At 41.3% G+C, this 23,709-nt stretch overlaps 1 protein-coding gene across 5 annotated transcripts in view; it reads left to right on the plus strand.

The window, feature by feature from the left end:
* The window catches only part of kcnma1a (potassium large conductance calcium-activated channel, subfamily M, alpha member 1a), a 960,366-nt gene that overhangs the window by 777,399 nt on the left and 159,258 nt on the right, over nt 1-23,709 (plus strand). For 3 of the 5 annotated variants that reach the window (XM_063070506.1, XM_063070507.1, XM_063070508.1), the window contains exon 18: nt 7,661-7,737. In XM_063070506.1, the coding sequence (XP_062926576.1) occupies nt 7,661-7,737 (77 nt within the window). Of the gene's footprint in view, nt 1-7,660; nt 7,738-9,730; nt 9,740-12,935; nt 13,110-23,709 lie in introns of all 5 variants that reach the window. The other 2 variants (XM_063070509.1, XM_063070510.1) reach the window with 2 other exon arrangements.

Raw genomic sequence — 23,709 nt, forward strand, 5'->3', positions numbered from 1 at the left:
TCATGAGGCTGATCTGGGAGTTGAGCTAGTCTGCTGAAGGTGGTCACAGTTTTTCTGATATGCGCATTGAGTTCTTCCTCCAGTGAAAAGTTGGAGGAAGCTGAACTTTTGAACTTCTCACTGGTTCCCATGAGGAGCGATTAATGAACGTGGTGAAAGCCCGCGGTTGAGTACAGCTGTTTTCTTTTTGTCGACAGTGAGAGCAAATGCCTGACCGGCTTGTGAAAGGCGATCCAAGAGTCTTAATCATAGACCGTTTGTGTATTATAATGCAGCGTCATCAGTGAGTAGAAGTTTGCTGAAAAGCACCTGACTGACATCAGTCTTCACCTCGAGTCATTAATTTTATTTAGAGATACAGCGTGGAATAGGGCCTTCCAGCCCTTCGAGCCATGCTGTATTCAACCCCGGATTTAACCCTGGTCTAATCATGGGACAATTTACAATGACTAATTAACCTACCAACCAGTAGAAAGCCAGATCATTCATGGGAGACCATGCATTCCATGGGGAGGACGTACAAACTCCTTACAGAGGACGCCAGGATTGAACACCAAACTCTGATGCCGGGAGCTCTAACCGCTATGCTACCATGATGCTTGACAGAGGAAAGAGATTCCCATCTGATTTTCAATAGAGGCATAATCCCTCTTCCAACATTGGAATGTGCAGTTCAGGGAGGATTCCAAAGATTGTAAGGGCAAGGATACATTCTTCATTTAGAGCTTGAAGCTGTCTGAAACTAACTCAATAAGTTAAACAGTAACTACCTTGTGGAACAAGAAACACACATCAAAGTTGCTGGTGAACGCAGCAGGCCAGGCAGCATCTATAGGAAGAGGCGCAGTCGACGTTTCAGGCCGAGACCCTTCGTTAGGACTAACTGGATGAAGTGTGGAACAAGAATGTGGCTAAAGCGGATTGGTAGGAATCTTGCCTTCTCCTTCCAAAGTACGGGGAGAATTTCCTCTCCCAGAAAAGTTTCTTCTCCTGAACTACCAGCACTAATGAGGTAACGTGAGCCTGCTCAGTTGCTGTATACTGATCAAGTGTGTTTGCTGTACTTTTCTTGAAGTTGTTGGAGGTAAAATATTGCCTTTAGTTGAATGCCCAGCTCTGAATCATCAGCTACTCTGCAATGCCAAAGCAACTTTTAGAGTAATAGAATCGTAAAATCATAGAGCACTATTGCATAGAAACATGCCAAGCTCTTATTTTGCCTAGTCCCATTGATTGGCACATGGGCCATAGCCCTCCATGCCCCACCCATCCAAACCTTTTGTGAAAGCTTTTCTTCTGTGCTTACCATCAGTATAATTCTAGTTGCTACTTCATTCTTATCTCCTTTATATTTGAGAATATTTACATCTTACATAGGTAGTGGTCTCTCAGCCTCTTTCCAATATTTAAATATCTGTATTAGTAGACTTTGTTTCTACATTTAATGATTTCCACAGGAACACAATCCTTTCCAAGACCCTTTCCAATCAACAATGAATCAATAGCCTTGTCCAACTTTTCTTTGGCGGACTTCATGTCTCATTTGAGCACAAGTTGGCACTTGGTCCAATAATTTGCAGTAATCTTGAGCAACACAACAAAATGGTAGAGGTCAGCCCAAAACATTGACTGTTCATTTTCCTCCTTAGATGTTACTTGTTAGGATCCTCCAGCATTTTGTATGTGTTGTTCATGATTTCCAGCATCATCAGAATCTCTTGTATCACAGTGATCTTTCTATCTTGCAAATTTGGCTTCCAATCCAATAGGACATCTTCTTGCTTTCAACAGTAATAGCATTGGCGGGGTGATAGACAGCTTTCTTGGTAGGTTCTTCAAGCCATCCTGCACAAGTCTGAGGCCATCTGAAGTGCAGAACATTCCTTTGTTTTGATCTTGAAGTCTCAAGGTTGGCTACTTATACTACAGATAGTCTGTGGTCTTGATGCCTGATGAGAGACAATTGTCTTTCTAGGTCGTTTTTCAATCAATCTTCATCAGATATAATAATTTCCCTTGCAAGAGTCTTTAATCGTTTCACTAATCAATTAATTTTTTTCTGGTAGTGACCTTCCATGGTTACTGCATTCAAGAGCTTCATAAACTTGAGACAATCACTCTCTTTCCTTAGTGTTAGTGGTACCGATTTTAACTTTGCACTGGATTTTGTTCTGTTTAGTTTCTTACTAATGATCAGCAATTTCACTTTAAACCAAGCAAATCTCTTCCACTGAGAGCAAACCTTCCCTCCTAAATATGACAACACCTCTTAGATGTCACCATGTGGTGACCTTTTTCACAGAAGTTGGCAATTCAGACTTGGGTTTATCTGAGTTGCTGTTGGACGTTTTCATGGATCTTTTCAATGTCAAAGTATCACATACACAAAATGCTGAAGGAACTCAACAGGTCAGGCAGCATCCATGGAAATGTATGCTGAGTTCCTCCAGCATTTTGTGTGTGTTGCTCTGTATTTCCAGCATTTGCAAGATCTCTTGTATTTGCAATGCTAAAGTGCCCATGGCAGTCTGGGGACACTTCTGCTGCAACCCTTGCAATTGATCTTCTGATGTTTTGCTGATAATCCTTTGTAAAACGTTGCCCTGTCCTGCAATGGAATGGAGTATTGTCGGACCCATATTGGTGATGTTGCACAGCCAGTGGTCATCTGAAGTTGTAAGACATCCAGTGGGCATAAGCCTGGCCTACTGGTTGCTCAAGCAAAGTGGACACCATCATTTCATTTTTCCTTGGTGCTTTTTCCAAGTCATAATTGGTCTCTTGACCATCCCTGTGAGTCTTGTTTCTGGGAGTACTATTGTAGCAGTATTTAGTTTGTATGGGTCACAAACCAACCAAGATCATCATTCAGGTGCCTTTCCATTCGGCGTGGGCGATCATGTCTCTCCATCCATCACGGTCCCTGACCCTCCAAATTGTAGTTGTTGCCTCCCCTGTTTCTAACCATGATGTTATTCCATCTGTCATTCTCATTCTCTGTCTGCCTCTGCTTCTTTTTTCCTTTCAGCTTTCCAGTTGTAACTAAATGTTGCAACCAAGATAGATGTTCTAATTGAACATGAGATAAGAAGAGTTCAGGGCCAACATGTTTCTGTTCAAGCAAAAGAGCAAGGCTGGCAGGATTATCAGACTGTGGCTGATGAGGCTGTTATCAGGAAAAAGGAGGAGGTAGATGTCCGGTATAGGCAGCGGGGATCAACTGAGTTCTGGAAGGAATTTAAGGGATGCAGGAGGGCACTTGAGAAGGATATTACGAGGGCAAAAAGAGGGCATGGTATATTCTTGGTAGATAAGGTAAAGGAAAATCCTAAGAGATTCTATAACTATATTAAGAGCAAAAGGGCAACCAGAGAAAAAATAGATCCCTTGAAAGATTTGTATGGTTGTCTGTGTGAGGAGCCACAGGAAATGAGTGAGGCCTTCAGAGGAAACAATGTTTCTTTTTAACTTGGAGAAACTCATAAAAGCTAGGAATTCAGGGGAGAGCACAGTGATGTCTTGAATCATATGAATGTTATGAAAGAGGAAGTAAATTAAAGTGCATGACTCCCAAAGGCCTGACCAAGTGTACCCTAAGATATTGTGGAAACAAGGGAATAAATTGCAGGAACCCTGGATTTTAGCAAGGATTTTGACAAGTTTCTTCATGTTAGAATGGTCTGAAAGGTGAAACCCCATGTGAACCCAAGTCAGCTAACCAGATGGATTTAAAATTGGATTGGTGGAAGGAGTCAGAGAGCGTTGTAGAGGTTGCTTTTCAGACTGAAGGCCTATCACCAGTGGTTTACCACTGGGACTGGTGCTGGGTCCACAGCTGTTATACAGTTTGTGGATGGGACCAGAATTGGTGGTGTGGTGGACAATAAAGAGGCCTGTCCAAGGTTACAACGGGATCTCAATCATTCGGGAAAACGGGCAAAGGAATAACAGATGGAATTTAGCTCAGACAATTGCGAAATGATTTATATTGAAAAATTAAAACAGGTCATTAATTGAATAGAGTGAGACTACAAAATATTGCAGTGCAGTGGGATCTGGGAGCCGAGCGTATGAAACAGAAAATAGTATGAAGGAAGATCAAGCAATTAGGAAGGCAAATGAGACGTTGGCCTTTATTGCAAGGTAGGATAGAGTTACAGACATTTTGATGCAAAGTTCAAGTGCACTGATGAGATTTAACCTGGGCTACTACATATAGTTCAGGTTTTGCTATTTAAGCAAGGGTACTGTATTCTTGTATTAAGTTTAGGAGAATAAAAGGTGATATTATTGAAGACATTTCTCCTCATCTCTGTCCTAATTGGCTGACTCCAAATTTTGAGAATCTAATCTCTGATGCTGGACATGCCAACCAGAGAAGAAAAAAATCAATGCCATATCTACCTTTCCAAGTCTCTTAAAAATTATCTGTGCTACAATGAGATCAGCTCTCGTTCTTCTTTCCTGTAGAGTATGGGTTCCCAACCTTTTTGATGCCACTGAACCTTACCATTAGCTGAGAGGTCCATGGACCCCAGGTTGGGAACTCCTGCTGTAGAGAGAATGGGCCTAGAAATCAAAGAAGAAATTCTGCAAGAACTCAACCAGTCAAGCTGCATCTGCAGAAAGAGAAGATAAGCCAGTTAACAGTTCAGGTCAAAAGCCCTTCATCAGAACTGAAGCCTTTCAACAACAAGCCTTTCAACCCATGAATTCTGTACTGACCATGATCCCAATTTCAAATAATGCCACCGGCAAATCTGCTTTTATTTTTTTTCCAAGATTGTGGGCCTGGTCTGCTTAACATCTGATTCAATAAGCTGGTTGGGTCACGGTATACTTTGGAATAGCAAACTGGTTCAAGTAGACACTGAACTGGCAGCAGATCCTGGCCACTGACCACATCCTGGTGCGGCCCGATTCTTGGGGTTTGGGTTGGTTTGGACATCAAAAAACCGTGAGTCCTTGGGCTGCAGTTGGTTTTAATTTTATAGCTGAGTTGCCAGCAGCAGGTATAGCTGAGTTTTTGCAGCAGGTACAAAAAAAGCATTTTAAAAAAACATCTGAGTAAGTACACAGATAGAAAAGGTTTATAGAGATCTGGGATCTGGGCCAATTGAGAGTAATAGGACTTGCTTAGTGGAAACTATGGTCAGCATGGATGAGTTGGGCAGAAAGGCCTGTTTCCATGCTCTATTATTCTCTAACTTTATGACTTCGAATTGGAATCTCACTAAAAGAACCCATATTCTGGGAAAATAGTTCATGGTTTAAAGGTGCAGTTCAAAATTGGGGGAGAGATCATTGTGCCTAATAAAGAGACCTATGCAATAATTTACTTCTGTACAGGGCTCTGGACTGATACTGAATGAGGGTAAAGTTCTCATTGCTTCTCTCTACTATCACTCATTCACATGTAGTATCTGTGTGTGTTAATGAAATAGTCCAGGGCATTTCACAGTATGTGAACAGACAAGATTTGGCACCAAGCTGTATGCAGTTAGAATAAGGGCTAAGAGCTTGGTCAAAGGAGTGGATTTTAGCAAGCTCCTGAGAGGGAGGGAAAGTGTATGTGTATGTGAGAGAGAAAAGAGTGACACATGCATACATACACACGCAGAAATTGCTTGTGTCATCTAGTGGTTGTTGCCAGGTATCTTCACGCTGACACCCCCGAGACTTCCACCCCAGAATGTTGAGGATCACAGAAATGCTGAAACATTGGAAAAAGGCCATTCTTCCCATTGAGACCTGATCAGCTTTTTGGCCAGTCCTACTACGTGCCCTCTCCCCAGAGTTCAGTCCTCTTTTTTTTTCCCCCTAACCAGCTACGTTTTGAATAATGCAACTGAATGGACACCCCGACTCCCAGCTCCACCACTCCCCTCCAGTGCATTCTAGAACCCAGCCACCCACTGCAGGAGAAACATTGATCATCCTGAGATTCTGTTTTTTTCATCCAATGGCTCCCATTTCTTGACCTTGACAAGATTGATAGCTTCCTCCTCATTTGAGTTGGTTCCTCCACTGTTAACCTTGTACAATAGCCAGGGTTAAAGAGGCCACAACTGGAGAGGGGTGTGGATCTTTGGCATTCTGTTCCTCACTGAACTTGTTAGATGTTTTTCACTTGAAAGGAATTAAAGGATGTAAAGATCAGGAGGGAAAATGGACAAGGCAGATTATCCATGATAATCTTATTGAAAGATAAGGTGGGTTCACTCAGCTGAGGGGACTACTCCTGTTCTTATTTCTCGTGTTCTTTTGCATCTGACTAGTTTTGACACTCTGTTTGGTCTTCTCTCCCACCAAGGCAGATTCCCAGTAGAAAATCAGGTTATTAAATGCCTAAATTTAAAACCATCAGTCTTAAAGTTACTATCCTTGTTTTCACATCCCACTATAAACTCACCCCTCTCCATCTGTACAGCATCATCTCACCTTCTGAGAACTCACTGATCTCTAACTCTGGTTCTTGAATAGTACTTATTTCAACTGCTGTGCCATCGACATCCGTGCTTTCAGCTACCTGGCATTTGAACTCTGGAATTTCACTTCTCTCCTCCCTTTCCTCTTAAACAGGGCTCTTTAAAGTCTCTTCCTTGGATTGAACCTTTTTACCGCATGGCAAATAAGTTTTAGAATAGCTCTGTGCCAAACTTTGTTTGCAAAGCATTTTGGAATGCTTTCCTACTCTAATGCTGTAAAATAAATGAGATTAACTCTGTATTGACTGATAAATCTAGACACTGGTTGAAATTATTGTTATCAACTGCGAGAAGCAGTCAAAAAAAATGTTACATGTGAAAAGAGCTCCTTATGAAAGGATCTCCTTGGAACCAAATGCATCAGAGGAATAAGTTGGGAAGAGTGTCCAGAGCTCTCAAATGTTGATAACCATGGATAATGTAGATGTGAGCCAGTTATTTAACTTGGACATGGAGCACAGAGTTACAGGAAATAAGCGCAGAATTAACAAGCCTCAAGCAGGACTGAAGATTAGAATGTTCTTTCCCCCCGCAGAGTGGTGTGGATGTTGGAACAAAGTCTAGCAAAAGCAGTTCAGGCTGTGCTGATGAACCCCTTCAAAAGGAGCAGCTACATATCTGAAGATTATAATGATATGTACTGACAGAGATGATCGACGACTTGAGGAAACAATGGTTTCTGTGACACTGCCGCTATGGAAACGTCATTGGTAGAAGGCAGCTGGTGGGGATTGAATAATAGGCCTTGTTAGGCTAGATTGATATTCTGGAGTTTCAGTCAATTACCTTGGGGGGTCAGGGAGAAACTTCACACATCTTTCCCCCTGGAGGTTAAGTATGTCGGGTACAGCCCACGCTAACACCGAGTGAGCAGACTCTGGGAAAGAAGCAGATTAATGAGTTGAAAGGTCATTCCTCTGTTAATGTGTTCTTGAATACACCTTTACTTCATTTGGAACAAATTACTTCCCCTAAAACAAGTATTCGTTACCTTACTCAGATACTTAAAACTTAAACACTAGCTACTATTAACTCTGACTTTACATGTGTTCAGTAAAGATCTGCTGTTTAAGACATCTGCTCTTTCTTTGGAGATCAGTAGAAAACATGCCTCTCTACCCCAGTAAAATTATTTGTCCATTAAATGGTCATTTTATAATCTATTTCTTTAGGGCCTTTTTCTACTGTAAGGCTTGTCATGATGACATCACAGACACAAAAAGGATTAAGAAATGTGGCTGTAAACGACGTAAGTAATAATTCCATCATCTTTGCATCAACAGCTTGTAATTACTGATTATGATTTGAGACCAATGTACGGGATTGAATGTTGAGGTGTTTTGTCTTCAGTGTGTAGATACTGGTGAAGGGCATACCGGTCATCAAGTGCTTTGTGTTATTAGCTTGTCATTGAAGATCAGAGATGGAGTACAGTTGTGTAGTTAAAGCTCCATTTACTCACCCTGTAGACATTGAATATAAACAACACACTATAAATGTCTGCTGTCCAACAGCAACACACTCATTTTTAACAGCTTTCAAGTGTACAGGTGCACATTTTTATCACCACTCGCCTATTAATTATAGCCCCCATTTGGCAGAGTTCTCTTCAATAGCCATAAAGCTTGCTACAGCATATAAACCTATAGACGAATTGCATAGAGGTCAATGTGCATGGAAACTGAATTCTAATAATTATTGAAAGTCAACTCTTTTAAGATCAATGTGGGTAAGAGTAAAATTATTATTTTTACCAAGATTTAATGCATCTACTTGTGATGTTGACAGAACATGGTTTCCACTGAAATATTTTGAAGGACACACTTCCTCACCTTAAGATTTTTCTTCACGCCACGTGTTCTCTGTTAAGAGTATGATGGACAATTTGGCTGTTCCACTGCTGTCCTGAAACTGACTAATGAAACACACTTGAGTGTGACACGTTGGGTGTCTCTCTTTGTCCTGTTGTCACATATACCTTTTCTCGGGGCATACTCTTATGCCAGAGTAACCATGCCAGGAATGTCCTTCACTAACTCTTTTAACCTACTTGTATAAGTAAGAGTAAGGACATTAAATGGAGAGCAGCATAATTCAGGCTATATGAAAGGAAGTTTAATTACCTGAAAGAAAGGCAGGTTTAGATTAACATTATGCCATTAATATATAATGACAATTCTGGGAAAATTAATGAATGCTACAGATTGGAGAGCGAAAAATAATTAGCATTAATGTGATTAAACCACATGCAAAAAATTAAAAATATACGTGGAGAATAGCAGTGTGCTTAAAATGAGGAGTCCAAATTTCAATCTATTAATGATGTGATGTAGAACAGATGTATAAATAAAATGACATGATTAGTGAGGCTGAAGAAAGAGGTTGTCAGAGCTAAACTGCCGCTGTTTGAAAACTCCAGAGGTAATGCTACAAGTCAGCTGGAAAAACAAAGACAAATCCTTGCCAAATGCATTGTATTTCACAGCCCACATTGGCTGAGCATGCAATATGTAATACCTGAGAAACAACACCAGAATTGCAAGGATATATATTTTTTTGATAAGGACACACATCTTAGTAGCTGCTGTCACATCTAAGTAGAAATTCCAGCAGATTTATCATTACATTGACATTAGTCATGTCACATTGTTAACATATACCTGACCTACTTAGCCATTTGTCCAAACCTTTTAGGCCCATTATTAATAATTTAAACCAAAAAAACTCGATGCATCCACAAAGGTCAAGAATAATTAAAGTGAGTAGCTTTATCTTTTTATTAAATAAAAGAACCCCCAACTACTTGAAAGCATAACAAAATTTCAGCTTAAAAGTATCATTATTTTTTCATTGTAGTCTAAATTATTCAAAGAACGTCCAGAATTTGCAAAGGAAATCTCTTTTATGTAGGAAATGGAACTGGAATGGTCCTTGCAGAAGTTTTTTTTGGGAGGAGGAATGGTGGGGGGTTGCTGGAAAAAATACTGGAAATTGGTATTTATCTGCGTTTAAGGATGAACTTAAATGTATTAAGCATTTGCTCTTTCTAGGTTTGTAGAAAATATTATAGGGGAACGGAGAAGGCACAGATACAGTTAAACCTCTTTCCATGGAACTCAGGCAAATGAGAATCCATGTATGAAATGATTGCGAGTAACTTTTGATGATTGATGTATTTTTAATTTATTTTTTTCTTGCTGCCCTGGAACATGAAACTCTATAATTTAACTGCACACTGGTAGTGATATATTGTGAGTAAAAGCAGGTTCTCTGTTGCCCAGAGTGCGATACAACTTGTCTACCTTAAGCAAGAGGTTTATTTTTATGTTGCATGCATACGCACTCATCATCTTCAGCAATGGCCACAGATCACTTTGAATCTGTAGAAAATACAGCAGATCAGAACCAAAAGGCAGGAAATGTGTGGGCAACCATGATTAGAGCTGAGTGGGAAGTTTTATTGCCCAGGCTTTAGCAGAATAAGGAAAGGTACAAGGGAATTTTCTCACCAAAGCCACCTTGCAAAGTTCCCCACATTTTCGTTACTTAAGGGTTATGGTGGCATGCCCACTATTGGTGGCAAGGACCTGCTGGTAACTACATGAGAAGTAGATGGCACTGGTGACCTGGGATAGGAACTGCCCTTGCCCCTTGGATAAGGTTAGAGTGCAGATCTATGATAGATTATTGATTCAGAGCAAGAAAAGCAGGCCTTCCTATTGGAGGAAGAAGGAGGCACTAGCCACAGGACACAGACACAAGTGGTTAAAGATCCTAATGTTGCTCTTGGTTTGTTGGCTGATCTTAGCCAAGGTCATGCTGACATCAACTCCTTGTAACTTAGATGGGAAATTAAGACCCAATGGTTCTAGATTTCATCTGCTAACAATACACTTTTCTCTGCCAACTTTTGTCTCCCCAATACAAAGTCTGGCCCTGATAATAACTGTTCCTTATAACTGAATAGTCCCCCAGTATTAATTCTGAATCATAGAATAGCGGAACAGGAAGGAAAGAAGGAAGGAAAGTTAGTACAATGCGGAATATATAAAGAAAGATAAGTTCAGCCAGAAAGAATGTTCTGTTTGTGCATTACATTTTTCAATCATTGGATAAACTTTGTAGGAGATTCATCACATTTGTTCCTGTCTCTGTAAACTAGATCAAGCAGTCTAATCCAACAACTGATTTTTCAGGCCCAAAGCCATTATAATCTAGATTTCACAAAAGAAGAGCCCCATTGACAGCACCCTCCAGCTATAGAAACTGGAGCGTGTAAATTAGCTCAAAGTTAGACCAAAGTGGTGATTTAGAATTCTCTCACCTTTCTAAGAGTGCTGTGAACCTGCAGCTAATATTGCTGCTGTATTTTCACTAAACTGTCTATCTACTCCAAGAAGGCCCACAAATTGGGAAACTGGGATAAGAACAATAAGTTTATCCCTGACCATTTAGAATAACCTTTCAGTGTTATTTTAGAGATCTGATATTCCTCTGTTATGCCAAAAATCAGCAATACTGAATCCTTGAACTTTGAACCTTGACTCCAATTGAAATGCACATCATTATTTCAGCCTGTTTTGGTGGCTGGGTACATTTTACTCAGTTGTGGAAATGAACCCAGGTGGTTTCCATGTGTAACTGAATCCGGGATTCTACCCAACCACTAGATGTCCTCAGAGACCTTCTTCATTCCCTATCCTAGTTCCAACAACCCTGAGCCTTTTCAACTTCTCCTGAAAGGATAATCTAAACCCAAATCATCTTTTTTCCCCTTTATAAAAATGGCAATATAAACATGTTTTTCCAAAGAATTCATATAGCAGTTTGTGTGTTGAGTTAGTAGACATGTCCTTCATGTACAGAACCACATGCATCCCATCAATAACTAACATTTTTCAACATGTCACTGTCTATGACTGTTTGTGTTTTATTTCCATAACAAATGCAGTGTCTTTATTACAGCATGGATTTTTTTTGACAAATGAGCTAGACTTGTTAATGTTTCTGAATGCATTGAATTTAATAATCTTTTTTAAATTTTTTATTTGGATTTTTGTTCTTGATTGCCAAGGTTGAAGCCAGTTTTCATTAAATTAGCATGCTGTTATTTCGATACTTGTGCATGGTCTCAGAAAAAAATCTCCTCAAGTCTTCCTTGATTTTTCCCCTCCCCCCCAAAAAACAAATGATGTACCCACACATCATTGCCCCGATTCCCTGTTGATTTGGAAGAATGATTTGGCTCAAATATTTGGTTTCATTTCAAGAGATGAGATCAAAAAGCAGTCACTCTCCCTCAAGATGCCATTGCTTTTTAAAGGTTTGTCAGAGTTGATTACTGTCAGCCTGAAAAGATTGGCATCCTTTAAAGGAAGACAAGAGGCCGATGTTACCCAGCATCACCAGCTTTAATTAGGTTCTAATGCTACTTTATTTATTGAAATATCAATGCAAACTGAACAGCCTTTTTTTGCGTGCATTGAAGAGGCTTACTGCTGCATGATCTGATCATTCTTTTTTCAGCTAGCGGATAACACAGCACCAAAAAAAAAACTGCTGAAAATTAAATGTTTTGCAACTAACTGCTATAAAGATTGTGGAAAAATGGGGATGCTACTGAAGATGCCTCTCATTCATCACCTTCCAGTGCCTTTTTATCCTCAATCATAGCGTAACCCTTGCTTGGCCAGTTTCTTGATATAAATGGCCTTAGGTCAGTGCTTGACTCAGTTGAGAGCTTTAAGTGTGAGTTTCAGGTGCCTTTAATGGCTTGGTCAAACAAGGTTCATTTTGTTCTTTTTTACCTGCTGTGGAAAACTTAAATGATTTCTTATTATAAGAATGTCAGTTTTATTATCAATTGTGACTTATTTATATTATTTACACTTCAAATTTCATTGCACAAGTGAATCACTTGACAAAGTAGCCATTTCGGCATCAAATGTGCTTAAAGAGAATTGGGTTTGTGTTTTAAATTTTCACATGCTCATAAACAGAGCAGTAACGGTGATAAGATGGTTCATTAGACCAAGTGCTCAACAGCACTACCAGTCCCGGCAAAGACAGTAGAAGGCAACAAGAAGAGCAGCCACTAAAAGTGCTGTGTCCTTTCTATTGTTGCCAGCGTATTATATTGGTATATTACTGAAATTCTCACCAACCTCTGCGGTTCTGGTTCTGTTGTAAAGTAAATAACTTGAAAGTACTTAAGATTGTTAATTGTATGTTCAAAGTTATTGACTGAACACTTTTCAAGTTTTGAAAATAACTTTTTTGTCACAAATTTTTTATGCAATGAACTAAGCTCTTCTTCCTTGTCAAGCCTGCTTATGTTACTAAGGCCTGTGTTAAGATCCCTTGTGGATTCCTTCCAAATGCCGGACTGAATAACCTTGCCATTAACCTGCTCCTCTTCCTCTCCTTCCATCGAAAACATGATTATAGCCAAGATGTCCATCTACAAGAGAATGAAACTCGCATGTTGTTTTGATTGCGGACGCTCTGAGCGCGACTGCACTTGCATGTCAGACAGTGTACATAGTAACTTGGACACCCTTGAGAGAACCTTCCCACTTTCTTCTGTCTCTGTTAATGATTGCTCCACCAGTTTGCGTGCCTGTAAGTTTAACACCATGCTGTTCCATGTCGGTCGTGTGTGGAGTTGTCCCCTTCTGTGTTGTACTCTGTGGTCCAGTAAGTTGTACTTTAGCTGCCACTGCTGCTTTGTGCATTGAGCGCTTCCTCGTGAAGATGTTAGCTTTGCGTGTGCTTTGCTAGAACATGGGTCTGCGCGTTAGCATGGGAGACCCGCTGTGCAGCTTTGATGTGGATGCTCTTGGTACAGTGTGGTATTGAAACTATTCCATGTATTTAAATGTCATTTGGATTATCTATGGCGAAGTGACTTCATTAAAGTTAAAGTACATAGGCAGAATAAGTGGGATGAAGCTCTTGAATTTAGTTGGTTTATTTCAATTTATCCCTCTGTTTAAGTCTGTTATTATCTTTTTTCTGTCAAACTACCCCTACTTGCATCACTCCAAAGCCATACCAGAGCCCCCACACACATCTGGGTAGCCCACCCCTTTCCTTTCTTTGTTACTAAGCTTTCCACCATTCCAAGGCCACCCCAGGCTCCCAGTGGTGCAATAATTGATGCAGTCCAGACCCCGATTAGAGTTAAGTTGGGAAAAGGCGCTTCAGAGATTCTGTGTTACTATGCCTCTAGAATCAAGTGTCTGATGATCAAAAACTTCTGAAGGATGCTTGCTGGAAAATGGGATTTAAAGGCTGTTAAAACCAATAATAAACACTGACTGGTGTGCCTGTAATTTAACAGATGTGAAGTGAACCTAAAGCCCTCTGTAAACGTGAAAAATCATGCCAGGTATCTGATTGTTTTACCCAGCCCCGGAATTTGAGCTCGTTTTAAACTGAGTATTCCTGATCCAAGTGGCAAGGCAAATCAAAATACTTGACCCTGTGCTGTTGCTGAATGATAAGAAGTAGTCACTCTATCATCTTAATTCACAGCATAATACTCTGTTTACACCAAGAAGTCACATTCAGTCTGAATGAAGTTGTTGTGAGTTAAGTCAAATCTCTCAGGAATCAGACTCACCCCTGTCTGGAGTTGGTTTACTGTCTGAGATTACCAGCCGGATACACAATTGCAGAAGGCTATACTCAGGGCAGTAAGGTGCCAGAGATGGTAATCTAACATTCATAAAAGAAGGACTCAAATCACATTGCTTTATGTCCAACTTTGAACTGTTATTGTGAGATGAAGATGTTTATTCCCACACAAAACTGGTCAGAACTTCCAGATTCCAGCTGTAGTCTGCACAAGCCAAGCGCTGATGTTTAATACCGTCCTACCTGCACATTTTATACAGCTGCAAGGAATAATACAAGGGCTTCTTTCATGAGTCGCTCAAACTGACGTTAGGCGCGTGAAGCCAACAACTCGAGTCATACGGAACCCTTTGGCTTCACCTTGGCTAAAGCACTGAGATCCAGGGTAAAGTTTAAACAAAAAAACTCTGAGGCCCATTTGTAAAACATAGATTTTGACACTTCTAATTTTAGGAAACTATCATGATCATTAAAATGTAACGGGTGTTCGGAAACCATTAAAGAGAGCTCTGTACCAAAGTGCATAGTGTTTAACTTTGGCTGAGGATGAGGGTTGAGTGTATAACTGATCTGTTTCCGCATCAGCAGAGAAGCAATCTCTCAAGTCTCAATCCTATACACAGTTCAGAATTAGACAGGTTTATTATCATTGACGTATGTCATTAAATTTGTTATTTTGTGGCAGCAATACAGTGCAAGACATAAAAATCATGTATGTTGTACATAGTGCAAGAGAGGAATAATGAAATAGTGTTCTTGGGCTATTCAGAAATCTGGTGGCAGAGGGAAAGAAGCTGTTCTTAAAACACTGAGTGTGTGTGTTTAGGCTCCTGTACCTCCTACCCAATGATAGCAATGAGAAGAGGGCATGCCATGGACAGTGAGGGTCCTTAATGATGGATGCCACCATGTCCTCGATGATGGGGAAAGTAGTGCCCATGATGGAGTTACTGAGTCTACCATTGACACATCCACATCACTGCACTGTGGCCTGTGTTCATGCAGCACGTTTAGCAAAGAGCAATGCTGCAGGATGGTTCATAAAGACGAGGGAGGCTGAGTTAATAAGGAGGTAACTGGAGCAGCGTCTGGGCACAGCTAGTGACGCTGCAACTTTACGACTCCAGAAGACCTGGATTCAATCTTTGGTGACTGTGTGGGTTTTCTCTCAGTGCTCTGGCTTTCTCCCATATCCCAAAGATGTGTGCTTTGTGGGCTAGTTGGCCACTGTAAATTGGGCTTCAATGAGTCGGTAGGTGGTAGCATCTGGAGGGAGTTGATGGGACACTGAGTGGGAAGCGGGATTGCTCCGTGGGTTGGTATATTACCAGTGGGCTGAATGCCCCCCAAGTCATGTTGAAAGGAAGCATGTGATGGACTAGATCATCATGGATCTAGTCTGTTGCCTAAGCCTTTTCCCACTGCTTCCTGCCTGTCCAAGTTAATTTGCTGAGGACACCGATGACTAGCTGAGCTGTCCCACCATCCTCAAGAATCATTCTACAAGGTGCAGCAAGATGTGAGCAGGTAGAAGATCCTGCAGATCAGCCTTTGAACAGTTTTAACTGTCTTAAGTAATTCAAGATTAGTGAAAAGAAAAATGCCCTTAAGGTGTCAGAACCTTTAAAATGAAGTAAAAATAAGTAAAGGAAATGTAATTCTTTCTGTATTTCAAGGTAGGGTTGATGACACCAAATATGAATGGAATTGTTGTCGTCCTCGATTTTGAAGCTGAACTTCCAGCTGCTGTGCTCAATGTCTGTAAATCACTCACGGTCTCAGAGAGGGAGGATGGTCAACGGCAATCCAATCTCTTAGCTCAGGCTAGGTATCCGTGTTCCATTGCAGGAGATGGACAGAGCAATGGAACAAAGGAGAGCTGGAAGTTCTCAACCTTTCTGTTGGTTAATCATGGCAAACGTCCAGCTTGTGAAGGAGTTTTGATTTTAGTGTATTAGTGTGACTTGTACTAAGATACAGTGAAAAGCTTGTCTTACATAGTGTTCATATGTATCAAATCATTGCACAGTGCATTGAGATAGAACAAGGAAAAACAATCACATTGCCAAATAAAGTGCAAAAGTGACAGATTGTGTCATGCAGGCAAACAATAAAATTCTAGATCATAACAAGGAAGATGGTGAGGTCAAGAGTCCCATCTTCTCATCGAAGAGATGGGTTTTAGTGGATTGGTGGGCAAAAGGGGTTAGGATTGGAGAGAGAAGGAAGGTGTAAGGGGATCTCCAGGGAACAGAAAATGGATAAATGAAAGGGAGATGAAGAGGGAAGGAGGGCCTGGAAGGGACTGTAAAACCAGATTGGATAAGGGAAGTCAGGAAACATATCTAACTGCAGATGGTAGAATCTGGATCAAGACACAGTCTGCTGGAGGAACACAGCAGGTCAAGCAGCATCTGTAGGAGAAAAGGAATTGTCAATGTCTTGCGTCAAAACCTTGCATCAGAAATAATCGCCCCTAAACAACAATTTCTTTCCTCATACAGGTGCTGCTCAGCCTGCTGAGTTCCTCCAGCAAATTCTTTATTGTGCAGAGGTTCCACATCAAAAATCATTTCCAAGATTGTGCTGGTTGGTTGGATAATTGTCCACGATAAATTGTCCCTAGTGTAGCTGGATGGTGTTGATGGGCATGCAAAAGAGCACAGGATAAAGAAGAGGTTTCAGGTTGATGAGAGCTGCCAGAGATTAGATGGGCTGAATGACCTCTCAACTGGTGGGAAATATGAACATGAAATAGAGTCAAATGGGAGTGAGTCCTCAGTGAATGATGGGATACTAGTCCTAAACTGAATACTTCTGGACAAGTATCAGTCTCAACCCGCTACATCAGCAGTGAACCCAAACTGGTAGTTGCTACAGTCATATTGTACCCATTGAATCAGAGCCCACTCCTTTGAAAGACTGACCAACCTTGAACCCCAGACCTCTGTCACTAACCCCAGCCTGTACATCAGTGGATTTGCATAACTATTGCTAAATCTCGGGTCGCATATATCTATGTTTGAATGTGAGTATCAAAAATACCTCAGCAGACATTTTTCTATTTTGAGGCTGTGCCCTCTAGTCCTAGACTTCCTGAACGTGAAGTATCCTCTCCACGTCAGCTCTAGACCTTTCAATATTCGATAGGTTTCAGTGATATCCCCCCCTTCATTCTTCTAAACTCCAGTGAATACAGGCCTGGAGCCATTTGAAGGTCCTCATATGTTAATATGTGTACTGTACGTCTGGTTGGAACAACAGATGATTCTGCACGAAAAATAAATTGGTGTAGCTCAGGGCCTGAGCCAGTTAGTGAAACAGGAGGAATCGAAGGACATTGTGGGGTGAGAATCAGATTTTCACCAAATTAATATGAGCAGATGTGAATTGTTGACTATTTGACAATTAGAAATGGCAGCGCTGGGGGTTGGACACAAAGTCAGGTCAAACATACAGATCATATTTCCTTACTTACATTCTTCAGCTGCTTTCCCAATCAGCTTGAATTAGTGTCAGTTCAGCTATGATGTTTCTTGCCCTTTGTCTAGTTCTGTGGTACTCGATTGCTTCCCCAGGTGCTCATTAAAGGTCATTATATCATTACTGGTTTCAGTACGGACCCCAGTATTGTTAGTACTCTCTGTGGCTCGGTCAGATGATTGTTTTTCATTGTAATGCTGTTTTGATATTTTTAGTTAGATCATAGCACTGGTTCCACTGATGGACAAATATAGTAATTACTTGGGGCAGTTTCTGGCAAAACTGAGCACGTAAATGGCATTTCAAGGACAAGGCAGAGTACATACTGATTGAAAACTGGGATTCTTCACACTACATCATCTGTTTTCATCAGTACCTATCAGATGCCTCCTTTTTCATCCCTTTACCTTTTCCTACCTATCATCTCCCCGCTTCTCACTTCACCCTCTTCTCCACAACTCACCTACCCTCCCCCTCCCTGGCTTCAGACATCACCTTCCATTTTCTTATTGGGCTCCACCCCCACCTTCTTATTCTGGCTACCAGTCCTGATGAAGGATCTCTGTTCAAAATGTTGACTGTTTGTTCCTCTCCATGGATGCTGCCTGACTTGCTGAGTTCCTCCAACATTGGTGTTATTCTGTACGTACCTATCTCTTCTGTGGAGCAAACCAAAATAGACAGCAAGCAAAGTCTTCTCTAGGTCCACACCTCTGAGTTGGAACAATTCACATCGGGCCTATCAGACGCAAGGGAAGGCCCTTGAGTTTATCAACCATTTTAAATAGCTGTGAGTTTTTATTTTGTGTTGCCTTTCCTTTGAAAGCTCAGCAGACAAGCATCTTCCCATGCAAAGCTATATTTTGGCAGACAAATAAAACTGGTGTCAGTTTTGAGAGGGCCTTCTATTTATAGTAAGTTGTGTGGCACATCTTTAGAGGGAAGTCAGGTTGGAGGAGCAATGCTTTATTATCTGTCTGAGTAGCCTCCAACCTGATGGTATGAACGTTGCTTTCTCGAACTTCCAGTAATTGCCCACCCCCTCTCCTTCACCATTCCCCTTTCCTGTTTCCCTCTCACACTTCCTCTTCTTACCTGCTCATCACCTCCCTCTGGTGCTCCTCCTCTCTTCCATGGTCTTCTGTCTGTTCCTATCAGATTTCTTCTTCTCCAGCCATTTATCTCTTTGACCAATCAACATCCCAACTCTTTACTTCAGAGCTTCCCCCTCTCCTGGTTTCAGCTATCACCTTGTGGATTTTCCTCCCTTCCCCCCACTTCTTTACTTTGACTCCTCATCTTTTTTCCCCAGTCCTGATGAAAGACCTCAGCCTGAAACATCAACGGTTGACTCTTTTCTTTAGATGCTGCCTAGCCCGTTGAGTTCCTCCAGCACTGTGTGTGTCTTGCTTGAGAGGGATGTCTCCTGTATTTAGTGACAGCGCTGTTCCTGAAATAGGCCATTTTATAAACAGGGTTGTTGATCCTTCCTATAAGAGGTGTGGTTCACACAAAGGAGGAGAAGAGGCAATCGGTGCAGGTAAACGTCAAATGAGGGAAAAATCCACTCAAATGTGAACAAATAGAGGCTGAAGCCAAATCATTTAACCACCGTTCACAATTCTTTGCATAACTGACCCAATTAAGTGTGCAGGGTCAACTGCCCAAATCCCATTAGGTTGAGCTGTAACCGTGTGTGAGACAGTAAGTGAGTCTAAGGTGTCTTCACCTGGCCAATGGATCATCTTAATGGCCCAATAGCAGATCCCAATTCCATAGTTAGTTTGAGGATTTCAGCCTGAGAAAAGATGTCCATAAATCTGTTTTACCTTCGCCATTTAATTTGCCTTGCCTCTTCACAAACAATCAGTATTCACAGTATTGAGAGGATTAGCAAAGGAGTCCTGTCATCCAGCATAGCTTTGGTCATATGCTCATGGAAGGAATTGCATCGTTAAACTTTCAGCTTATTTTGATCCAGGACACCTAGACATGTGAACACTGAGGTAGGCAGGCACACTTGTTTTACCACCATGTGTAAAATAGTTCTATGAATTGTAGAGCAGAATGAATTCATTCAGCGTTAGTTAGGGAGTATACCCCTCACCTCATTCAGTGCCGGCAGTCACAGGGTCCATTTTCCAGCCAGGTTCTCCTGCTTGTGGATTCAGAGTCAAAGATCACGGAGCACTACAGCACAGAAACAGATCTTTTGGCCCATCTAGTCTGCGATGAACAACTATTCTCCCTGCTCCCATCAACCTATACAGGGACCATAGCCCTCCATTCTCTTCCCATCCATGTAGTTATCCAAATTTCTCTTAAATGCTGAAATTAAACCCGCTTCACTATTTCCCCTGGCAGCTTGCTCCACACTTTCACCACCTTCTGAGTGAAGTCGTTCCCTGTCATGTTCCCCTCAAACGTTTCACCTTTCACCCTTAACCCATGACTTCTAGTTCTAGTCTCATCCAGCCTTGGGGGAAAATGTACTGAGGTTGGGCGAGACTAGAACTAGAGATAAATACCTCTGATCCGGGCTGACATTTACGTGCCGGGCGGCACCTAATTAATTAGCTTGTTTATTTTGGCTTTTTTCTTAAAGATGTGCTGGGTGCATTCCGGCCACCGTGGCACCCCTGCATTCTTTGCGGCAATGTATCGGTCCGCGGCCCAGAGGTTGGGGACCACTGACCCAGAGAACACATAGCAAGCTGCATTTGTGGGGGCACAGTAGCATGGCGGTTACCGCAATGCTTTACAGTACAAGCAACTTGGGTTCAATTCCCGCCACTGTCCTGTATGGAGTTTGTACATTTTCCCCATGACCACATGGTTTCCTCCAGTTGCTCCAGTTTTCTCCCACAGTCCAAAGACGCGCCATTTGGTAGGTTAATTGGTCATTGTAAATTGTCCCATGATTAGGCTAGGATTAAGTTGGAGGATTGCTAGATGGCATGGCTTGAAGGGCTGGAAGGGCCTATTCCGCCCTGTATCTCAATAAATAAATAAGTGTATATATGGACAGAACTATCATTCACAGTTAGCACTTGGATTTCAGATCATTGAAAAGAATTATGTGTCACAGAACAATATTAATGCCATGCTGTAGAACTTCTAGCCCACTCCTTTGTTAACCAGGGATGTCTGTGGGTGAAATCTGAGGGAAAGCAAAAGACATTAATTGAGAAAATAGATTGACAAGAGCAGAGAGTGGATACGCAGTTGACGTTATCAGCTCCTGAAATGCAGTAACAATCCCTAATGCTCTCTACACGTTATCCGAGGAGATGGATAATCTGTTATCATTTAAGAGGATCATGGAAAGGGAGTTTATAACTGAAGTTAGAGTAAAGTGAAGTTAATGAAAACAAAATTGGAGGAAAATGTGTGACTGCATGAGGCACTTCCACTGATGTGTTGCTGCTCTGTGTGAAAGAGAGTGAGTGTGTGTATTATTTCAAATGCAAAATCAGTGCATTGTTTCTGCTGCTCTGAACACTGACAGAGTCACAGTAACTATTCTCACTATTCTGTATCAGTAATAGATACAGGGACCTGGAGTATCACTAACGGTATTATGTGTGGGTCATCATCACCAGTCTGGGTACCTTTACCCTGCGCAGTTACCATTATCTTTTTGTTACTCAGGTGTCCTGCTGCAGGTAAATGATTACAGATTTCCAACATTGTCCACTCCTGTTTAAGTAAATATCTTAATCAGGGAACAATCTCACTGCAGTAAGACATGGCAAAACACTTGGGTCCTTGCTGGACTGTTCATCGCTGGGGTGAGCTGGTTTGGATCTCAGACTAACTGCCAAAATATTACTTTACTCAAAGACTTTCTGAATTTTATTCCAGTTTTCATGGCATCTAAGAATTTCAAAGCAGAAAGATTACATGAACTTTAAATACTTTGTACTATTTTATAAACCTCTACTTCTATCTGGCTTCATCTTAACACTGGTTTGAAGTCACACATCACTCACTGATGGCTCACCAGATGACAACAGGAGCAATGTTGTTCAGTTGGTTTGCCAGGTTAGCGAGAGCACGACACACAAAGGATCCCACCCTCAGGGATCCATCAAGATCCCTTTTCTCTTTTTAGAGTTTCTTTGCAATCCCATTTCATGAGCTTGCATTAAGAGTGAAAGACCACAAATGGATTGTCAGAATCAGTATCAGGTTTAATATCACCAGCATATGTCATGAAATTTGTTGTTATGCGGCAGCAGTACAATGCAATACATAGAAATAAGAACAGTGAATTACAGTAAGAAATACTGTATGTTAAAAATATAAGTGGTGCAAAAAAAGTAGCGATGTAGTGTTTATGGGTTGAATGTCCATTCAGAAATCCGATGGTGGATGGGAAGAAGCTGTTCCTGTAGCATTGAGTGTGTGCCTTCAGACTCCCTCTTCCCTGGTGGTAGCAATGAGAAGAGGGCATGTCCTGGGTGATGGGGTTCTTTAATGATGGATGCGGCCTTTTCGCTCCTTGAAGGTGTCCTGGATGCTGGAGAGGCTAGTGCCCATGATAGAGCTGACTGAGTTTACAGCTTTCTGCAGCTTATTTCAATCCTGTGCAGTGGCACCCCATACCAGAATGATGATGCAGCCAGTTAGAATGCTCTCCATGGCACATCTGTGGAAATTTGCAAGTGTCTTTGGTGACATACTAAATCTCCTCAAACTCCTGATGAAATATAGCTGCAGTCGGGCCTTCTTCGTGCTTGTATCAATATGTTTGGCCCAGGATAGATCCTCAGAGATGCTGACCCAGGAGCTTGAAATTACTCACTCTTTCCACTTCTCATCTCTCTATGAGGACAGATACAGTATGTGTATCCTCATCTTAATCTTTCTGATGTCCACAATCAGTTCTTTGGTCTTACTGACGTTGAGCGTAAGGTTGTTACTGCAACACCACTCAACCAGCTGATATATTTTGTTCCTGTATGTCTTCTTGTCATTATCTGAAATTCTGCTAACAATACTTGTGTCGTCAGCAAATTTATAGATGGCATTTGAGTTGAGTTTTGATCAGAGCAGTAGGCATTCAATTGAATTCGGTCCTGGATTGCCATGTGTGCACCATCGAAGGGACAGCTCCTAATCTGCTCACTGATTCTGTCAGTACCACAACCCATGGAGTTCCCCTGGTACCCAGCAGGGTAGACCAGACCTCCTGGTACCCTCCAGTGTTCCATTGTTCAATCCTGCATCAAGACAAAACACTGAGAATCATAACACAATGACATTTGCACAGCAAGAAGTTACATTATTGTTTTAAAAGCAGTTATTCAGTTTAAAATATAAACACAAAAGATTGTGAAGATGCTGGAAATCCAGAGCTATACTCACAAAGTGCTGAAGGACCGCATCAGGCCAGGCAGCATCTATGGAGAGGAATGTGTAATTTCCAATGGTAGGAGAGTCTAGGACCTGCGGGTACAGCCTCAGAATAGAATGACATCCCTTTAGAACTGAGATAAGGGGAAGTAAACAGGCCGAGACCCTCCATCAGGATCATCATCACAAGTCCCATCATGATGAAGGATCTTGGCCCGAAGCTTTGATTGTTTATTTCTCTCCAATGATTTTGTGTGACCTGCTGAGTTCATCCAGCATTTAGTTCAAATTTTTAAATTATTTACAAGCACATAATTAAACTGTCATTTATATTTTGAAAAATAATATTTTTTATTAAACTTTAGCAATTTCGAAATGATTCTGAATGTCAAAAAGGTACTTGGAAACTATTATGATTAGTGACAATTTTAACAGCTGGTAAAGTTCTTCCCCTGCCTGCACTGGCTGTTGAGAACTGCTGAATGATTTTTGGAATAAGGCACCGGCAGTTAAGGCTCAGTGGTGTGTGGACCAAGCTGCTGGGCTCCAAGGAGGAGAGAGTCAGTGGAGTTAAGGGCAAACTGTGAATGCCAGTACCAGCGAATAGTCCAGCTGCAGCTTACCCAGACCCAATTTCCTCCCACTCCTTTGTAGTACAATTATAAGTAAAAGAGGATCTGTCTTGTGGCTCTTGAATGCAAGCCTAGAATGTATTTGTTTTTATTTTTAGAACTAAACTAAG

Source organism: Mobula hypostoma, chromosome 18 (genome assembly GCF_963921235.1).
Source record: "Mobula hypostoma chromosome 18, sMobHyp1.1, whole genome shotgun sequence".
In the NCBI taxonomy this organism is placed as follows: Eukaryota; Metazoa; Chordata; class Chondrichthyes; order Myliobatiformes; family Myliobatidae; genus Mobula; species Mobula hypostoma.